At 53.4% G+C, this 20,862-nt stretch overlaps 1 protein-coding gene across 1 annotated transcript; it reads left to right on the top strand.

Annotated features, from left to right (window-relative positions):
- Nucleotides 1-9,160: 9,160 nt before the first annotated feature.
- On the top strand, nucleotides 9,161-20,862 carry CHRNB2 (cholinergic receptor nicotinic beta 2 subunit). The gene is made up of 6 exons (XM_037050644.1): nucleotides 9,161-9,656; nucleotides 10,817-10,962; nucleotides 11,148-11,192; nucleotides 11,614-11,723; nucleotides 12,515-13,487; nucleotides 16,962-20,862. Exons 1-6 carry the CDS (start codon nucleotides 9,593-9,595, stop codon nucleotides 17,130-17,132), a joined length of 1,509 nt encoding a protein of 502 aa, XP_036906539.1. The 5' UTR covers nucleotides 9,161-9,592; the 3' UTR covers nucleotides 17,133-20,862.

The raw sequence follows: 20,862 nt of genomic DNA, 5'->3' as shown, positions 1-20,862 counted from the left end.
ATGGCGCCGCCGCCACCTCCGGGACAGGGTCCCCCCTCCGCTCGCCGTACCCCCCCCAGCCGCCGGAAGCCGCGCGCCTCTCCTCCTCCTCCTACTCCTCCTCCTACTCCGCAGCCCCGCCTCCGGCCTCCTTCACGTGACCTCTCCGCTCTGGCCTCCTTCACGTGATCTTTTCTTCTTTCCCGCCCCCTTGTTCTCGACTGCCACTCTCCACATGTGACCCGGAGCATTGGCCTCGCGGGTCTCGGTGCCTCGGCGCGTGTTTTACGTACGGCGGGCCTGCGTGCGTGCGCCCGGCCTCGTCTGCCCTCCCCTTCCACATGACCCGGCGCCGCGAGCTCCCAGGGGCTACCCGCGCGGGACAGCGTTTCCTGTTCTGGGCCCTGTTCCCTGCCTCTCCCCATTGTGGCCCGCGTCCTGGCCGCTCGGTTGGCAGTGAAGAAAGAGTGGGAGCTGCTGTCGCTGCGGTGCCGCCTTAATCCTGTGCCCCCACCTTGGTCCTTCGCACAAGGCCCCCAAGTCCCTGCCCCTGTGGAGGTGGGCAGGCTTCGTCCTCACAGTGAATGAGGGGCGTGTGGTTGGGGAAGGAGCCAAGGAATCATGAGTCTTGGATCCTTGTCCCAGCCCTGTGGCTAGTTCGTTTTGTGACCTTGTGTTAACCATCTTCCCTTAGTTTCCTCATCCCTGCCATGACCCTCATGCGAGTCATGTTTGCTCTGCCTACTCCCAAAGATGCGATGCCCTGAAGGGTCGTGTGATAGCTAGATCGCTGGTCAATTATGTATGAGGGGTAGCCGATAGCTGACCCTTGGCACTTATCAGACCCACGGGATCTGGACAAGGTTGAGGGAGGGACAGCATGGGCAGTGGAATGGAAGTGGACAGGCCCTGCGGACCACAATCTCGCCCCCAAGCTTGAAAGGCTGTAACACCTTGTCTCAGTAGTCCCAAGTAGGCGGCGGTGCCCCAGGGCTTTCGCTAGGTGGCACTATCACAAAGGACAAAGCCGGCTGAGGTTCTCGAGATCCGGAGCCTGCGCTCTTCCGCCTAGGGCAGGTGTGTTAGTCTGTGGTAGGGCCGGATGAGTTATGCTGTGCCAACTCCTCACTTGAGCCACTGGCAGATTGCCATCTTCTCTTCCACGTGGACCAAACTGCGTGACCTTTTGCTGGAAGACGACCTTGGTGCTCAGTGCTGCGTTACTCTTTCATCCACTCAGTGACAGTTGATATGGGCCTTCTTTGGTTAAGTTGGGCTCTGGGTATTTAAAGATAGATTGATGCCCTGGCTGGTGTAGCTCAGTGGATTGACTGCAGGCCTGTGAACAACACGATCGCAGGTTCAATTCCCAGTCAGGGCACATGCCTGGGTTGCAGGCCAGTTCCCAGGAGGGGACTCACGAGAGGCAACCATACATTGATACTTCTTTCCTTATCTCCTTCCCTTCCTCTCTAAAGATAAATAAAATTTAAAAAAGAACAACAACAAACCCAATTACCTCAGTTTCTATTACCTGATACTTCATGTCTAGCTTCCAACAACAACAACAAAAAGATGATTGAGACATGTCTCCTTCAGGGAGCACGAAGAGTTAACTGCATGTCACTTTTGTGTCTGTGCAAGTCGGTAGCATAAAAGGCTGTTGTAAGAATTCCCGTTTATTGAGCACTTCCTAAGCCAGGTTATCTTGCAAATATTTATCCCCCACTCCCCAAACAACATTGCAAAGTGAGCATTTTCTATTTCTGTTCTACAAGTTGGGGGAAGGAGTGACGACCTAAGGATATACAAATAACAAGCAGTGTGTTGGGTGTGTCTCCAAACTTAGTGTGCTTCTACCCCACTCTGCCTTCTCTGACCTTCCTCTGATACTTTCTTTCTTTTTTCTGAGCCTCACCCCTATCTCTGACCCTGTGTCTCATATCTGGGCAAGTGGAGAAGAAAATGTGGATGCTTCTTCATCTAGCACCAGTGGGAGCTTCAAACCAGGCAAGCCCATGCCTGAATGTGTGAACCCCTATCTGGGCCCCACACCACCACCTATTTTTGCCTATGAGAGTTGACTACATGAAAAGCACTCACAGCAGCTCTGGGTATGTAGTAAGGCCATAAGGGGTTCGTCATCACGACTATCTCGATTGCTTTTGTTGGTGGTGGTGGTCTCACCACTGGAGAAAAGGTCCGGATGCCCCTGCTGCCCCCCTAAAACACACACACACTTGGGACTGTCACTTCAACCCTGAGCCAGTCCTGGAAAGGGCCCAGAGAGATTTACCATCCCAACCTCCACTTTTCGCTAGATATTAGATATGGCTGGTTACTCATTTGTATGGTGGACAACAAATTCCTAAACAAGGAATTCTTGGACGTGAGGATCTGGCTTCATGTCAACCCCTCAGTGAAACTCTTCCTGATTTGCTCACACAGTGTCCATCACAAACACTGCTTCCAGTGCGGTTCTATGGCCCTGTCCCGTCGAAGCATTTGCCGTTCTGTACTGAGTCCTTACATATCTTGTCTGTGGTTCCCACCAGCCTGTCTGCCTCTTATGGGCAGGAACTGTGCAGGCTCATCTGGGCATGCCCTTCCTTTTTCTCTTTCACTCCAAGTTGGCCTTCCAAAAGCGTAGCTCTGTTTCTCCTTTCCAGACAGCCATGTTTTTCCAGATCCTGCTCAGCTCAGGCTTATGAAGACTGCGAAAAGTGGAAATGAGGTTGGTTCTCCTGCACAGCCAGAAAACACTGTAGTCATTTCTTGACAAGCTTTTCTTTTATTTATAGTATTTTAATCATCACCCAGGTATCTGTAGGACTTGAAGTCTGAGCACCACTCATATTTGTATTCCTTAGAGTTCCTATCACTCATGGTAGGAAGCTAATTAGCGAATAAGTGAGCCCAAGATATCTGCAAACCTCCCTCTGCCACAGGGGTGTTTAAAACTGGTGGCTTTTCTTCGCAGAGGTGGACACGCCAAGTTGCTCGCTCACGCGCTCTCTCAGGCTTTATTGAGAGATTTTCTTGCCACTTGACTCTAACTCTTACCCAAGAAACCCCGGTGCAGCCATTTGGCAGATCCTGAATTTCATACTGTGTAAAGGGCGTTAATTAGAATACAACGAGGTGATGAGGTAGTCCCACACTTCTGCACAGACACCAAGTCCCCTGCTGAGGAGACGCAAAAGTGGTGGTCACTGCAGTGGGGCCTGCCTCCCCCTCTCTGCTCCTCTGCCCGGGACCTCGGCTCTCTGGCTAAGGGGGCCCTGTGACAGAAGTCTAATGTGGAGTCATATCGGGGTTTGTCTGAAATATGGAGGGAATGGGCACTAGAAATGGAATGCAAGGAGTGAATATATTCATTTAATGAATTCCTGAGTGCTAGGGAAACAAGAGTGAATAAAACAAAAATCACTGCCCTAGTGGCGCTTACATGCTGCTGGGGAAAACGGCCACGACACAGGTGGAATCTACAAAGTCCACTGGCTCCCTAGATGTCAGAGGCGATGGGGAAGTATCTGCCGAGCACCACTACCTGTGAGGCACTGGGGATGCAGCCTTCCATGGGACAGAACCCGCCCTTGCCTTTTCTGTGTGTTCAGCCTGGCAGAAAGACACTTCGTGACTTGATGCACACCCAGTCACTTAATTGCAGTTATGAGGGGTGGTGCCTCAAAGAAGACCGAGACTGGATATCTGGGAGCGTGTCGCTGAACAAGTGACATGCTAAATTCTGAAGGACAAGTGCAATCACCTATGGTGGGGGTGGGGGGCTGGACACTAACACAGGCAGAAGGGACAGCATATGCAAAAGTTTTGAGGCAGGACCATGGCAAGTTGGAGGAATGGAGAGAAGGCCTGACCTGTGTCCAGGGAGACAGGGATATGGGAAGAGAGATACATGTTAGGTAGGCAAGGGTTAAATCTTGGCAGACATTTTTGGGAACTTGGGCTTTATGATAAGATCAAGGAAGAACGAAAGATCTCTAGAATTGTGAGAAGCTCTGAAAGCCTGGGCAACTAACAGTAGCAGCTCCAACAGAGAATGAGACACCTGGAAGGAGAGCTGAGTTTCGTGGGAAGGGTGGAGCTTTGGGTGACAAATATGCTGAATGTGTGGAGGGGAGGGGATGTGGGACATTCTCCTGGGGACATCCAGTGGGGTGTGAGTTCTGAGCTCAGGAGAGAGGCAGAGCCATAAACGTTCAGTGAGAGTCAACTACATGTATTCTTTGAATTAGACCATAAAGTGGGCAGCACAGCCAAGTGGAAAGACCATGGACTAGGCAGTCAGGCAGAACTGAATTTGGATTTGACTTCCTCTGCTTTGCTAGTTATGTGACCTTTGTGTAGTTATTTAATTTCTGTGAAACCCAGTTTCCTTATCTGTAAAGTGGGCATGATACTCTTCTGCCTTGCAGGGTGGATTACTGTTCCAGTTTAGAAGAAATGAGATATGTAAAATGATTAACACTGATGAGCACACAGTACCTTGTCCAGCAAATGCTAGATACTACTGTTGCTATGATTACTGTCACTGTTACAGAGTCAAGATGTTTACAAAGCACAAATGTTTACCAGTCACTTAGTAAATATTTATGGGGCTATGGTGTGTGTCAGACACTGGTTTAGGTATCAACATACAACAGTGGACAGATAAGATCTCTGCTCTGGTGCTGCTTATTTTCTGATGCAGAGTCAGATACTAAAACAGATGACCGGAAGAATGCCTGGTAAGTAGATGCAAGGAATTAGAGTAGGGTCATGTGGGAGAGAATGACTCAGGGAAACTTTAAGTCCACTAGTCAGGGGAAGTCTCCCTAAGCAGGCGGTGTTTGAGCTGAGATTTGAAGAAGAGAAGGCAGGCAAGGCACGGGTGGGGAAGAGCATTCCAGCAGGCAGAGCGACGACCTCCGAGACCCTGTGTGCAAACAAGGGTGGCATGGGCTAGAAGTAGGAAGCTAATAATATTCTGGCTTGGGCTCTGGACCCCAGCTCTGCCAGCTGTTAATGGTGTGACTTAGCCGATATATACTTCGTTTCACATCCATGACATGGAGATTGTAATAGTACCTACTGCATAAGGCTGGTGGGAGGGTTGGGTGAGGTAACACATGAAAAGTGCTTAGAACGGTGCATATAGGAAGAACTTGGTGTCTCAGAAAATAGGGAGGGAATCGGCACTGAGTCTAGTGAAAGAAGAGAGAAGTGGGGTAGGAGATTAGGCCAGTGAAAAAAGCAAGGGCTGGATTATAGAGACCACTGCAAGTGGTTTGGGTTTTATTTAAAGTACAGTGGGAAACCATTGAATGATTTTTAAGCTGTGAGTGGCATGATCTGATTTTGAAAGATCATTCTGGCTGCTATATATGAAAAGGATTGAAGGGATTTTTGTTTCTCCCAAAGGTCATGTGTTATCAGAACAAGCAGAGGCTCTTATCTGGGGCAGAGTGATCATCCTTCTCCTGCGACTTGCTCCCACAAGCTTAGCACTCCGTCACTGACTCAAGGAACGAATGCGTCCTGAGCAGCTGTGCTTTGTCAGGCACTATAATGGGCCCCAGGGGGGCAGACACAAATAACACACAGTCCCCGTGGTTAGCTTAGCTCCATTCCTGGCACAGAGGGGGGGCTCCTTGTGTGACAGCTGTGGCCATCTTACTGTTTTCATTGCATTTCTTTCCCCTGCCCTCAGGAACACACGGTAACAGGTGAGTGGGGGCCAGATGTAATCGACTGTAATACAATGTGGCAAGCACAGTAACAGCGATCAAGAGAGGTAAAGTCCTTGGAGGGTGATATTAGTCAGGGTTAACTCCCAAGAAAGAATGCAACAGAAGTTCCTTAGATGGAAATGGAGGACATTCTGGAAGAACTGGGCCTTGAGGTGGAAGGAGGTTGGGGAGAAAGGCCCTGAGATGATGGAGGAAGGACTCAGGAGGAAAGGGGAAGAGCAGAAGGGCATAGGCAGGACCGCAGAGATGTTGGCTGTTGGCGCTTTAGCCTGAGGCCCCCAGGTAACCTCAGTGGTGTTAATCCTTCTGGGGGTAGGGCAAAACAATTATTTAATTATTTAGCAACGGATAGGTAAACAATCAAAAGCTTTAATACTTTGACCCAGTGGTTTTATTTCAAAATTATATTAAGGATGTGTGCCAAAATGCACCTGCAGTGCCATATATTGCAGCTGTTTGAAAGTCATTGAAGAACACTTGTTGGTATGAAGAGATGTTTGAGAAATAGTGAAGAAAAATGAAGGTTACAAAGCTATAGTGTATTCCTTTTAAAAAATAGATTAAATTGTAAATGACTTAGTTATGTACTCAAATGCATATATTTGTATACCAAGAATGTTTATAGAAATATTTTTAATAGTAAAATAGGAAATAACCCAAATAAATGATGCTGTGTTCACACAATGGAATATTCTACAGCAATGAAGATGAATAAACTACACCTACATTCAACAATGTCCATAAGTTGAAAAGTATAAAAGGTTGTGATTTCATTCACATGAAATTCAGCAGGCAAAGGCCATCTGTCCTCTTAGAAGTCAGAACAGCCTTTACTTTTTTAGTCAGTTTTTTAAATTGTGGGAAAATACACATAACATAAAACTTGCCATTTTAACCATTTTAAAGTGTGTAATTCCGTGGTATTCAGCACATTCACAGTGTCGTGTAACTGTCCCCTCTGTCTGGTTCCAGAACTTTAAGCAGAGCCCGTGGGGCAGTCGCTCCCCTTTTCTGCCCTCGTGGTGAACTTCCGAAGAGGAGAGAATAATGATGGGGGCGGGCCTACTGGTGGCACTTCTAGACATTACTGATGTTCTATTTTTAAAAATATGGGTGAAAATGATATGGCTGTGTTCGTGTTGTGAAAATGTACCAAGTCGTACACTTGTAATTTATATATGTTTGTATATATGTTATATCTAAGTACACATAAATGTGTAGACAAATGGATTGTGATGCTTTTCAAAAGAAAATGTTTCTTACCATCAGAGGCAAAGGAGCGCCACACCAAACTTTGCCTGGTCCCTATTTTGCCTCAGGGCTGAGAATTCTGTATCTGTCCATCACCCTGCATGGTTCCCTCTCTCCCCAGCCGCCTTCTTCCTGGTAGGTATGGAAGGAGTGTGTGTGGGAGACAAGGGAGAGTGGGCGTTCCAGTTCTCCTTGGCCACAGGGTGTTGTGCAAAGAGGACTCACTCCCTGCCAGGCTGGAATTAATCTTGATGTAAAAGCTGGGGAATTTGGAAAGAGAAGGTAGAGGCCAAAGTGAACAGGCTGCTTGACTGGCCTAAAGGAGCATCAGGAAGCAACCAAGAGCTTCAAGAAAGCACATGATCCTCTAGTCTGTCTAATGAGACACAAGCAATTACCCCAGAGAGCGATTTTCATAGAGGAAGCCTTCTTCAATCACCTAGCACCCACCAGAAGAAGAAAGCACGGAGTAGCATCTATGTATGAAGCCCCCGGTGCCTCTCTTTCAGGAGTGCCTTTAAGCCACCCTGTCATACTGGCTTACTCAGTTTTCAAATCTCAGTTTTAATCTCCATGCCCTCCAGACACAGAGGCACCATTAACCCCTCCCTCCTCTGTGCTTCCATAGCTCCTTGTTTCTATCTCTACTAGGCAGCCTCCATATTGTGTAATAAGTCTTTGTTGTCAAACTGTGATCTCCTTAATGGCTGGGTCTTTTCGATCAGTGCATCCTCAACATCTGTGCAGCTGATACTCAACAAACGTTGGCCTGATTGCTGAAGGTAGTTCTTCCTGCCTTTGACCCTTTCCTCCAGTAGTGTGACTATATACCCTTCTCTTTTCCTTCCCTTTTCCACAGGCTTTTATTATTCAGTCTTTTCCCTGGTTCCAGGATTTCTTTCATTCTTCGGATATTATCATGTGGTTACACAGGCACTTGCCTTGAAGCTTGTGGCGCAGATTTATGGCTCACTTTTAGGTGCAGTAAGGGGCTTGTAGTCATCCCACTTCTCTCCAGTCCTTCCTTTTCTGGTGCTTGTCCTGCTCTTCCTCCACAATTCCAGGGACTGGGCTTTTAAAGAGGAACATCCCCCTACACATTAAAAGGTGTCAGTCCTGCACTAGCCCTTTTCCTTATTTGTTGAGCCCTCGCAATATGCCAGGCACTGTGCTGGTTCAGCATGATCCAGTGAAACAGACAGCAACACCCTAGGCTGGTTTGTTTACCTACTGGACATCTTCTGGAAACACATAGCAAGTTACTGATCTAGTTCTTGCTTAGGCATAGCCTCCTTGAGGAGCTGACATTGCTGCCAGATGTTCAAAGTCAAGTAAAAGGTAGTTGAGGGGGAAATGGGTAACAAAAAAGCCAAGGGAACTACATGTTTAAAGGCCCATGAAGTGTGGAGGATGGAAGGGACAGAATGTTCAAGGATCATAGAGACACTGCCAATATTTGAAGTGTGGAGCTGGGGGTAGTGGCCCAGATGAGGTTGAAGAAGTAGGCAGAGATGGAATAAGACAGAGCCTTGATGTATGATAAGGCTGCTTCAGTCAGGAATCTTTTGGTTGAAAGTGACAAAAATCCACCTAAGAAAAAAGGGAAGCCTTTATTGGCTCACAAGCTAAAAGTTCAGGGCTTTCAAGATCAAAGATGTCATTGAATTTTGACACCTCTTTCTCTGTCTCATTTTGCTCTCCTTTGTGTTAGCTTCATTCTTGGGCTGGCCTCTGTGAAATGGTCCTCTGATCCGCTTTGTCACACAGAAGCCAAACACTGGAGTAGAGAGGAATGAGGTGAGAAAGGCCACTTACCCTCCCACCCTTCAGGACCTTCAAGGTCACCTACCTATTCAGACGATGTCCGGAAGTCCTCACCTTAGACCACTCACTTGGGGGAGGACAGAAAGCTTGGCCTTTTCGGGGATTTATGGAGGGAGGTAGAGAACGGGACAGGTGAGGGGGCCTGTTCCCAGACTCCAAAGTTGTTTTCTTAAAATAGCAAACGCACAGCCCCCTGTCTCTTCCCCAGGGGCATTTTCTCTGGAGCAACCTCGGCCTTCCCAGGAGGCAGGATCATCTGGGTTTGGTCAGAGAAAAAAGAAGGGCGGGACCCCAGAACCTCCGACTTGCACCCCCTCAGGCTGGCCCGCGCCCCCCGGACGGAGCGGGTCCCGACCCGTTTGTCTCCCGCCTCTTCTCAAACAGCCTGCAGGCCCGGCCCGACCTCGGGGCTCCAGAACGCCGCCGCCGCCGCCCGTCCGGCCGTCTGCTTTGGCCTCCCGAGCACCTAGCTTGGCAGGACCGGCTCAGAGCGTCCCACCCGGAGACCCCGGTTCCCGGGCCAGCGCTTCCGCCTCCGGGTGGAGACTCCTCCCCTCGCCGTCCCGCCTGCACTCCCCGGACCAGCGGCCAGAAGAGCCTCCGCCATCGGACCGGACCGCGAGAAGCCGGTCCCTTCTCGCAGCGCAGTCCCTGTGCCCCACAGTCGCCGCGGCGTCCGCCCAAGGCCCAGGCCCCAGCCGGGCGCGGGCGCGGCTTCAGCACCGCGGACAGCACCCGCCGCGGCGCCCCTGGCCGGTCTGCGCGAGGCGGCGAGCTATGCCCGCAGCATGGCCTGGCGCCCCGGCTCCATGGCGCTGCTCCTCGGCTTCGGCCTCCTCCAGCTGTGCTCAGGTAATGGCAGAGCGTCGCGCTCTGTCTCGCCCAGTCAGGCTCCCAGATGGAAGGAAGGGATTCCTAGAGGTGGGGGAGTCTGCTGGGAGTTCGGGGAGGGACCTTCGGGCCTGCAGGGAACCCCGGGAGACTGAACTGGGAGGAGTAGTGATGTAAGGAAGCGACAGAAACCTGGGCAGGGGTGGGTGGGGAGCTTGGGCACACAAAGGAAGGAGGGAGGTAATCTCCCCAGGCTTTCTAGGTCGTCAGGAGGGCAGTGTCTGCCGCTGAGATGCCACTGACTTCGTGTGAAACATTGTATCAAGACATCTACCTGGTTCAGCACCCTCCCTTGACTCTCCGTCATTTCCTGCCTGCCACCTTGGGCTCTTGATTCTGATCACTCCACAGTGGCAAGGAAGGAGGCAGAGAGAAGTGACTTTTCCACCGTCTCATAGGGTGGGACAGGAGACTCGGAAGGGAATGAGCTCTGCCAGGCTGGGGCCCACGGGGGACCTCTCTGAGGGGATGGGGTGTGTTTGTGCAGAGATGGAGTGTGTGGAGAGCAGGTGCAAAGGGAATGTACAACCTAATGAGACTTCTACACCTGCCTGTCATCTCCTGGGGTGTGGGATCCTGTATATTTGAAACTTGGGACTAAATATGCACCCTGACCCCCAGCTTAGAAATTCCAACGGTTCTACTCCAACCCAGTACCTCTGAGGATGGGGGTGGGGTCACAGCCACAGTTACATGTGGAGGAATGTAATGTGACTTGCGTGCGTAGATGAACACTGACTCGGGAAGGGGTGTGCGGTGGGACATGAATAACCTTCTCTGAATTGTAGGCATCTTTTAGGAGAAGCTCTGGAAATATGAATGTCTCTTGCAGCCTCCCACTGAGACCTTAGAGGAAGAGCAGGTCTCCGCTAATCTTTACAGAACGGCTTCTTGGGCCAGAGACATTGGTGTGGGGCTGTCTGGGCAACTTGGGGCCCTCAGGGAAGGGTTTCTCCATGAGGCGCCTCCACTGGGAACCGAAGCATTTTGATGTATCCCTTAGGGATGGAACATTGGGAAGCTACAGCCTCTTGTTTGGGCCGGGATTGACCCCCTTGCCTAGTGTGGATGGGCCTTTTCCGCGTACTTCCTTACCTCTTGCCCCTCAACCCCCTGCCCAGGAGTCTGGGGTACGGATACAGAGGAGCGGCTGGTGGAACATCTCCTGGATCCTTCCCGCTACAACAAGCTTATCCGACCAGCCACCAATGGCTCTGAGCTGGTGACTGTACAGCTTATGGTCTCACTGGCCCAGCTCATCAGTGTGGTGAGTGCGCTCCCAAACTCTCCGCCCAAGTACCCAACTCAACACAGCCAGAATGTGTTCGTAGTGGTGCTTACTCCTCTGGAGTCCCACAGCCTGGGAGTTGGGGGGAGCCCGCGGCGGCCTTGCTGGGCCCGCGGCGGGGAGGCCTCTGCAGCAGCGTCTCTTCTTTCTCCCCCTTCCTGCAGCATGAGCGGGAGCAGATCATGACCACCAACGTCTGGCTCACCCAGGTAGGCGCTCTTCTTGCCCACACCCCTGGTCTTCTCTTTCATCCTTTTTCTTTTCTTCTTTTTTCTTTTTGGGTGTTTTCCCCTCTTTTAATCTCCTGAAGAGAGGCAGAAGTGTACAAACTTTGGTGTCCTGAATAACTGGATCTGAATCTTGGTTCTTCCACTCACCAGCTCTATGACTCAAACCTGTTAAACTCTGCGAGATCCATTTTCCCTTTTGTAAAATGTAGATTCTAATGTCTTGGCTTAGCTGTGCAGTTTAAATGAGGATGTATTTTATGAGCCACATTTGCTGGGCAGAGTAGTCACTGTGGGAAGGTGGTGGCTTGAAAAGCCAGATGGGCCCTCTCTTGTCACTGCCCTTAACTTTGGGCCCCTCCCAGGGCAGAGACTGTGCTGCCCCCCTCTCTCGCTTTCCCAGGAATGGGAGGACTATCGCCTCACTTGGAAGCCTGAGGAGTTTGACAACATGAAGAAAGTTCGACTCCCTTCCAAACACATCTGGCTCCCAGATGTGGTCCTGTACAACAAGTAGGTGACCTCAGAGCAGTGGGAAGGCTGGGGGGACCATGGGAGCACTCAGAGAAGGGAGAGGTCTTGGGGAAGGTAACTGAGCTCCTGCTGGGTGCAGAGAAGAGTCTTTCCCTCGGCACCGATGCGGTCGCTACCCAGACAGACAGACCCAGACCAGTGAGGTATAATGTGGATGGCCAAGGTAATGCAGCCCATCGTCAGCCCCTGCCCAGCTGTTTGGAGTCTCAGTGTTTGGAGCTGCTGTGGGATGTGAGCAAGGACTGGCAGCCTCCAGGGCCTAAACCAATTCAAGAGTAGGCTTTCCTGGAGGCTTAGGCAGGATGGGAGGACCTGGGGGTCTCACTCTCTTCTCCAGGTGCTATGCCCTCTCCTGAAATAGTCCTTTTACCTCCAAGTTACTGGGACCATCTCCTGCTCCCACCTGCCTCTGTCCCAGACCATTGCTTGAGGTGCCTCACTCTGGCCTCGCTGGCTCCCCCAACTTCTCCACCCTTATGTGAAACAAACAGCTTCCATAGTGCGGGACAGGGCACAGCCAGACCTCTCACTCGTTCGTCCCTGAGGGGCCTCACAGTTCTGAGCAGAACACCTCTTCTCCCCACAAACCCGCCCAGACACTGTTCTGGCTCAGGCCCCACTCCACCTCCCTGGACTCCAGATGGCTCCCTGCAGACTGGGGTCTCCCCTCCAGTAGTTCCCTTTGGCTTCCCTCTCCTCCTGGTCAGGGCTGGGTTGGTAGGTGGGGGCGGGGAAGGTTGAGGCCAGAGCTAACTGCTCACTCTCCACAGTGCTGACGGCATGTATGAGGTGTCCTTCTATTCCAACGCCGTGGTCTCCTACGATGGCAGTATCTTCTGGCTGCCCCCTGCCATCTACAAGAGCGCCTGCAAGATTGAAGTTAAGCACTTCCCATTCGACCAGCAAAACTGTACTATGAAGTTCCGCTCATGGACCTACGACCGCACAGAGATCGACCTGGTGCTCAAGAGCGACGTGGCCAGCCTGGACGACTTCACACCCAGTGGCGAGTGGGACATCGTGGCACTGCCGGGCCGGCGCAATGAGAACCCGGAGGACTCCACTTACGTGGACATCACCTACGACTTCATCATCCGCCGCAAGCCACTGTTCTACACCATCAACCTCATCATCCCCTGTGTGCTCATCACCTCACTGGCCATCCTTGTCTTCTACCTGCCGTCCGACTGTGGCGAGAAGATGACGCTGTGCATCTCTGTGCTGCTGGCGCTCACCGTCTTCCTGCTGCTCATCTCCAAGATCGTGCCGCCCACGTCCCTCGACGTGCCGCTTGTTGGCAAGTACCTCATGTTCACCATGGTGCTTGTCACCTTCTCCATCGTCACCAGTGTGTGTGTGCTCAACGTGCACCACCGCTCGCCCACCACACACACCATGGCGCCCTGGGTCAAGGTCGTCTTCCTGGAGAAGCTGCCCACGCTACTCTTCATGCGGCAGCCGCGCCACCACTGCGCTCGCCAACGCCTGCGCCTTCGGCGGCGCCAGCGAGAGCGTGAGGGCCCCAGGGCCCTCTTCTTCCGCGAAGCCCCTGGGGCCGACTCCTGCACATGCTTTGTCAACCGTGCATCAGTCCAGGGCTTGGCTGAGGCCTTTGGGGCAGAGCCCACGCCTGCAGCTGTCCGGGGGCGCTTGGGAGGGCCGTGTGGCTGTAGCCTCCAGGAGGCGGTGGACGGTGTGTGCTTCATCGCAGACCACATGCGCAGCGAGGACGACGACCAAAGCGTGAGTGCAGCGCGCGGTCACGGGACGTGAGATGCGGGGCTGCAGTGGAAAGCATCTGCATGGCAGCAGCGTGCAAAGCGAAAAGGGCTAGGTGAAGGACACGTGCGTCCGCCTGGGGCTGTAGGCCTGGGTGCCGGCCGAGGTTTGCAGTTGTCTTCCAGGAGGCGGCACCGCCTCAGTTGGAGTCCCCACAGGTTGAACTTGTGGCTTTCTGAGGACTAGCAGCCAGGGTGAAGATGCCCCATCTGGGGCATTGTTAGTGTCAGGAGGGTGGCCAGGAAGGGGAGGAGGCTCTTCTGCGTTTGCAGTTGGCCTGTGGCCGTGTCCGCAGAGTTCCTACCCACCTCTTGCATTCCCAAGTCCAAGTTGTTAGTTTTTAGCTCTCAGCACCAACCACCACTGAGTCCTTTGTGTGCCCCCCAGGGGGTGAAATTGAGGGGAGTGCAAAGGGTGTGTGTNTTCTGAGGACTAGCAGCCAGGGTGAAGATGCCCCATCTGGGGCATTGTTAGTGTCAGGAGGGTGGCCAGGAAGGGGAGGAGGCTCTTCTGCGTTTGCAGTTGGCCTGTGGCCGTGTCCGCAGAGTTCCTACCCACCTCTTGCATTCCCAAGTCCAAGTTGTTAGTTTTCAGCTCTCAGCACCAACCACCACTGAGTCCTTTGTGTGCCCCCCAGGGGGTGAAATTGAGGGAAGTGCAAAGGGTGTGTGTGTTGTGGGGGGGGGTGGTTAAGAGTTTCCAAGAGCCCGCTGGTGGAGGGGGGACCGTGCCAAATCAATATACTATTTTTGCTCTCATGGGGCCTGGGCCTTGTGAAATATTTATGGGAGTGAAGGCAGGTGGAGGCTAGGGCTTCCGAGACCTGTCCCCCACATTTCTGCACAGCAGGTGTTTTCTATGGCAGTTCTTCAGAAGGGGACTCCCCTGATTTCTGCATCTGGAACCAGGTACAGAGAGTTGACGTGCCCCCACTTTGGGTTGTGGCTGGCCCGGCCCACCCCGGAGCTCTGTCTCCAGTACCTGGCTAGCTCCTGGCTGCTGCCAGCTGTTGCCATGGTGACCAGTGATGTTTCTGCTGGGTAGCTGCCATTTCCTTTTGGGGGTGAGGAAGGGTGAGTTCTCTACCCTACTGTTTGGAGGGAGAAGGAGGAGGACTTTAGAACCTGGCGTTTTTGTGGGTGCTGATGGAGAAAGGGGGGCTACCCAGGCTGGAGGGTGGGGGTGAAAGCCTCAGAGCCAGCAGAGGCCAAGTGGGAGAGGCACGGGTGGGAGTGGAGGTGCGGGGCTCAGCCATTCCTCTCCGCCTCCGCCTCCTCTGCTGCAGTCCGCTCCCGTCATGTGCATTCTCTGAGCTGGGTGCTGATGATGCAGTGACCTACTTGGATGCTTCAGAGGCATCTCAGACTTCACATTCCCAAACTGAGTGATTAACATACATCCCCACCTACTCCTCATCTGTCTTTTAGTAAATGGAATCATCACCTTCTGCAGGAGGGTTTGGACTAAAAACCTTGAGTGAGTCCCGACTTTTAACTCTCACCTGCCTCACCGTCCAGATTCTCAGAAGTCTTGACCTATGAGCACAAACCTCCAACATAATCCTCGGCTTCACTCTTTCTGCACCGTCTCTACGCTGTCCCTGGCTGTAGGCCTCCGTCAGCTCTTGCCCCAGCCAGAGCAGAGACTTGTACTGGTGTCCTGGGTTTAGCTCCTGTGCTTCTCCATCCAAAGACAGTGCCCCCTCCTCACCGCCCCTGCCACCTTGTGCCTTCTCCTCCTTGCTCAGCTCACTGGCTTATCTGATTGATTTTTCTAAGCAAGCTAAGCCCTTTCCTGCCTCAAGACATTTGCACAGATTGGTCTTTTTGCTTGGAATGCCCCTTTTTCCTTTAAAAAATTATTATCATGAATAACTTTCAATATTCTGTTTAAGTTGTGGACATGGTGACCCTTTATCCCGAGCACTATGGCCTGTCTCTCCTAAGAACAGGGACACTGCCTTGCATAAACCAGGTTCAATGGCCCAATGGGTGAAATTTAGCATCAGTACAGTATCTAAAGTCCAGATTCAACTTTTCTAACTTTTCCGTGATGCCCTTGGTAGCATTGCCCTCACACCAGTCCATGGACTTGAATTGTGTTTGGTTGCCCTGCCTCTTCGGTGTGGCCTGGGGCAGTCCTCAGCTTGGTCCTTCCTGGCGTAAACCCTCTGGAAGGGTGCAGGCTGGCTGAAGGTCCCCGAGTTCAGCTTTGCCTGGTTGCTCCTTTCTTTGGTTTATTCCTGCCACAGCTGGCTCCTCACCTATAACCTCTTACTGAAGATGTCACCTCCTCAAAGAGGCCTTCCCAGACCACACTGTAAATCACATCATCCCCTCCACTTCTCTGTCTCAGCCTACTGTTTCCTTATAAGCAACCTGTGTACTTCTTTTGTTTTTACTCATTTTGAGCCCATCCCATACCTCAGTGGACCGCAAACCATAGGATATGTTTTTTTGTTTTGCTCTCTTTGTATCCCCCGTGCCAGCATGGTGCCAGGTACCTAGGAGGCACACATGCCACACACATGAAGCATTATTCAGTTGCTGACGAAATGAAGGTGCGCAGCCTCCTCCCCGCCCCCCGCTGGCCAGGCTGCAGGTGAGCGTGTGTACCAGGCCCAGGGTCAGGCCGGAGCGGAGCAGCTCTTAGTGGAGCCAGCACTCCCCCTGGAACCTGCAGAAGTCAGTCTTTTTGACTGAACTGTTCACATCTGGGACCCAGTCTTCATCCCCTGGGGCCTGCACGCTCAGATGGAGCCTTTGGATGGGGCTCCCCGGCAGTCACATGCGGAGCAGAGAGAGCCATTCATTCACTAATTCAAGACCCATTTACTGGCTCTCTGTGTTCCAGGTGCTGCAATTACAAAGGTGAATTTGATGGGTCCCTGAAGTTTAGGAGCTGGGGGTGGAGGGCAGACATACAAATCGAAGTGATGGCACAGTGCAGTGAAAATACTGTGATAGAGTTGTGTGTGCAGTGCTGAAGGAACTCGGAAGGGACAATGGTTCGTTCTGAGCAGGGGCATCAAGAAAGCCTTCATAGAGGAGGTAACATTTGATTTGGGCTCTGGAGGACGTACAGGAGTTCAGCAAGCATAGAGAGGGAGGACCAGAATTCTAGACAGAAAAGAAACCCAAAGGCACAGAGACCCAAGAGGACATGTGCGGTTTGGTGAATGTGGGTTCCAGCACGGAAGAGGGTGGGGTAGGCACGCATTGTCACGGCAGGGTCTTGATTCCAGATCTGCGAGTTGGAAGAGGTCCTGGAGGCAGTGGGGCCACTGGAGGATTGAAACCATGCTTTGGAAAGGTCACTCTAGGGTCATAGAGGGAGAGAGTGATGTGTGTGTGTAAGGTGTGACCTGCTTGTAGTCACCTCACTCCTATCCTGCATCATGTGACTGATACACCTGGGCATCATTTGTCTCCCATCCAGGTGAGTGAGGACTGGAAGTATGTTGCCATGGTGATCGACCGCCTGTTCCTTTGGATCTTTGTCTTCGTCTGTGTCTTTGGCACCATCGGAATGTTCCTACAGCCTCTCTTCCAAAACTATACCACTGCCACCTTCCTCCATGCCGACCACTCGGCTCCCGGCTCCAAGTGAGGCCCCCAGCTCCGTGCTCCTTCACCCCTTTGTCCTCCATCGTACAGTAGTTTTGGCTGGAGGTGGGTGAGCTACCAGGAAAGGGTCCCTGCCCACAAAGATCCATTCTTTCACATCGCCCGGAGCCCCTGCCCCCACACCTCAGCCCACTCGCAGCCAGCTCCAGCTGGAGGCTGGGCCAGCGGCTCTCCTGCTCTTGCACCAACCCAGCCAAGAGTGCTGCCAGTCGAGGACAGAAGCTGAGAAGACGAGGACAGAGATGTCGGAGATGTCCAGCCTGAGGGCAGTATGAAGGGGAAGGGGCCCAGAAGGGGCAGCAGCATCTGCCGCCTCCGAATCATGGGAAGGGACGTGGGGAGGAACAGGGCCCCCCTCTCTGTGCCAGGCAGCTCGGAAGGGAGGAGCAGCCAGCAGCTGGGTGGGGGAGGGTCCTGCCCAGAGGGTTAGCCTCCTGGGGTGAAGTTTCCAGCCCAGTCCCACAGCCTCTTGCTCCTGAGGGGTCCAGAGCCCAGCCCCAGTTCACCTTCTCCCAGGAAGAATTCTCCACAACCCCTGGGCTTTTTTGTTCCTTTCCTGCCTGGCCAGGGTGTGGTGGACAAGGCTGGGTATTGGGGAGCCTCTGTGTTTGGAGTCTTTGCATGACCTGCTTGGAATCTGTGGTCCCATCCACAGGCTGTTTTCCCCCCTCAAAGTTGAAGTGACCGGTTGTTTGTAGTAAATGAAGGAAAGATGTTAGCTGTAAGCAGACCCAGCCTTTTTGCCCGGAGCAGAGCTGGCTGCAGAGAGCGCGGCCACATCAGCACTGCTCCTGCTCCGCCCTTCTCCTCAGGGATCCGTTCTTCCTGCTTGTGCCCCCCCACTCCCCACCCCCACCCCAAACCTGAGCAAGGTTGCAGTGGGACGGGGCTGCTGCTGCCAGTTGCTCCCCTGAAAGCATCCCGTCCTGTGAGTCCCTGGAGGCCGTATTCTGACACTGCTCCCAGGGGACAGCTGGAGGCCACCTGGCCTCTTAGCATAGGAAACAGACCTGTTACGAGTTCTGTCCCTGTCCCTGCCACATGACAGGCCCTGATTTATGGTCCCAGCCTGTGCTCGGTGCTGGGCCAGCAGGTGGCCGGTCACAGAGGGGTCAGTCTGTCAAGTGCACTGAGGAGCCTGCCACGCACAGACCATGCTGTTTTCATGCCCAGCTGGATCTCTGCTTCTCCAGGCACAGCGAAGTTTGGGGTGGGGGCGGGGTGCCAGTGGGGGAGAGGACACACGTGGCACATGCGAGCACTAGAATCGCATTCTGGACGCCAGTCCCAGCTGTGCCGCTTCCTGGGCCATCTGGAGGGTGTCTCTGCCTTGCTGGGTCTCGGCTTCCTCACCTGTCAGATGCGGACAGTGAGGCCCTCTTTCTGGGATTGCTCTGAGGGGGGAGTGGCATTTGTGAAAGAGTCCAGTGCTTTCCCTGGCACAGAGAGGGTGCTTTATGAGTGTGAGGCCGTCTCAGCCAATGGGAACGGGGTCCCCTGTCTTGTCTGCCTCCCCCTCACTTACCCTACCTCTTCCTCGGACAAACCAAGTCCCCCAGAAACTGAGAGCAGTCCCCCGGGGAAACTGAGAGCTGGAGGGAATGCCTGTGAGTTTGGTGGGTGGGTCTCTCCTGGGCATCTTCAGCAGAGTCTCATTCCACTCCTGGGTTGGAGCTCCGGCATTGGCCTTGACCTCCCTTCTCAGTCAGCTCCTCCCTATGCAGGTGCGTGCTCAGAGCCCTCTGCTGACCTAATCCTGCTGGTGTCGAGTGCCTTGTCCCCAGTGCTGCTACCCATCTGCCCATTCCCTCGTCCCCAGAATGCTACCCATTCTGCACTTCTCTTCCGAGGGGTAGTGCCTTGGCTCCATGGACACTCCCTTCTAGAACAGCAAATCCATTTATTTTTATCGTATTGTTTTCTATTCCTGTTTATCCCCCTTGCACCCCTTCCCCCTGCAATCACCCCACTGTTGACCATGGCCACAAGTCCTTTTTCCTCAAGCAAAATGTAACAGCAAATTTCCAGTTGCCTGCATTATGCTGGGACCTGTCTCAAACTCATAGCCCCGAAGAAAGCCCAGGACCTGAAATAGCAACTGGAAAGGAACCTTCCCTCTGAAGGGTGGGGTGTTGGCCTGGGGCCCGCCAGGCCAGCTCCCCCAGGCTCCTGGCCCCATCGGCTGCTGCTGTTGGCTGTACATGCTTTCAGCACTTCCCAAGCGTCTGTTGTCCAAGGCAGTCAGTCAACAGACGGCTCAGAGAGCAGCTTCTCTAAATCCTCTCCACGACCCATCTGACACCAGGAAACCGAGGCCTGGGCAGCGTTTGCTGCCTGACCTTGCACAAGCACCCAGCTCTGAACTTGCTCCCCCTCGTCTGTGAACAGAGGGAACCACCAGACTGAAGGCTGCAGCAAGGAAGAGAGCGTCGATGTACTCCAGGGGTTACCTGGGCGGGGTCTGTGGGGCAGCGCCAGTCCCTCCAGCTCTGGCTGCAGCCCTCTGGGGACCATCCCAGTAGGGCGGGGAGGGCAGAGGTGCAGGGAGGAGGTCGCCGCTGCACGGGCCAGGGGTCACACGTCAGTACCGGCTTTGGAGAACTAGTCTCTTCTGTTCTCCAGTCCCCTGTCCTCTTCCCTCTGTGGTGAGGCTGTCTCTGTAGAGAATCGGTAGCCGCCTCAGCGCTGGGCAAGGACTGGCTCCCAGACCTGAAGAGGGAGGGGGATCCTGGGTTGTAACCTGAGTGCGGTGGGCCAGAGGGAGGCAGTGAGGAGAGAGAGGAGGGACTTTGGGGTGGTCTCCGTCAGAAACGGCGAGACCACGGGTGCTCTGTAGCCGTTTTTGTCTGAAAAGAGGTTTTGTGCAGACTCTCTGCTTTGGACAGTTGTCATTGCCACGGGGAGGCAGTTTCCTGGCAGTGAGGGAGCTGATACTGAACAGCTGGTACCGAGTTGCTGCAAACCAGACAGGGGCGGCCCTCCGCTGGCACTTCCTGCGGAGCAAGGCCGCCGGCTCCCTGTAAGGAGGCGGGGGATGCTCTGCGGAGATTTTGGAGCTTTGACTCCGGTCCTGTCTCCTCCCACTTCCAGCATAGCTACTGTTTGCTAAGAGCCTGCTCCGAGTGCCACACGCTTCAGCTGCACTGTCTCTATTCCTCACCACGACCCTGCAGGGAAGGGGCCCTGTTGACAGAAAACCAGGCTCAGAGAGACTAAGCGAGGCTGGCGAGCAGTGCTGGGCCGGAAACCCAAGGCTCATGACCGCAGAGTACAGGTGGCCTCTGAGGCAGGTAGCAGGAAAGTCAGGGCATCGGGTCTGCTCTGAATTTGTTCCCAAGCCAGAGTGGCCCCGGACCCAGCTGCCACCCTCTGCTTCTGGGCAGCTGGGCTGGTCACAGTGCCCCTCACAGCCCACTGGTGCTGACCAGCCTCCCACTCACCCAGCCAGACTACACTGAGGACAAGCAGCCACCTTTTGAGATGCATCCCGACAGGTCCATGCAGTCAGTGTGAGCCCCGTGGTTGCTAAGGGACCGCAGGGCGAGGTATAGTTAGGGCGTCTCACTGGTCCACCCACAGCGCCCGCCCCCTTCTCCCCAACACTGGCCCTGGTTGGCCTTCCTCGTCTGTCTTCCTGGAATATTTGCACTGTTCAGCCCACCCCAGGCCGGAAGCATTAGGAACTCGAGATTCTCGCAAAGACAAGTTGTTTC

This window comes from Sturnira hondurensis, unplaced genomic scaffold (assembly GCF_014824575.4).
Source record: "Sturnira hondurensis isolate 20B ecotype Veracruz unplaced genomic scaffold, ASM1482457v3 Scaffold0006829, whole genome shotgun sequence".
NCBI lineage: Eukaryota > Metazoa > Chordata > Mammalia > Chiroptera > Phyllostomidae > Sturnira > Sturnira hondurensis.
The sequence above is the reverse complement of the archived record's forward strand: the minus strand, read 5'-3'. Positions and strand labels throughout refer to the sequence as shown.

What these genes read in the sequence shown, in the direction of transcription:
- CHRNB2 (XM_037050644.1), top strand. Translation starts at nt 9,593, where the DNA reads ATGGCCTGGCGCCCCGGCTCCATGGCGCTGCTCCTCGGCTTCGGCCTC. An exon ending in TGGCCCAGCTCATCAGTGTG is followed by an intron (nt 10,963 to 11,147) that starts GTGAGTGCGCTC and finishes CCCTTCCTGCAG; the next exon opens with CATGAGCGGGAGCAGATCAT. An exon ending in GCGAGGACGACGACCAAAGC is followed by an intron (nt 13,488 to 16,961) that starts GTGAGTGCAGCG and finishes TCTCCCATCCAG; the next exon opens with GTGAGTGAGGACTGGAAGTA.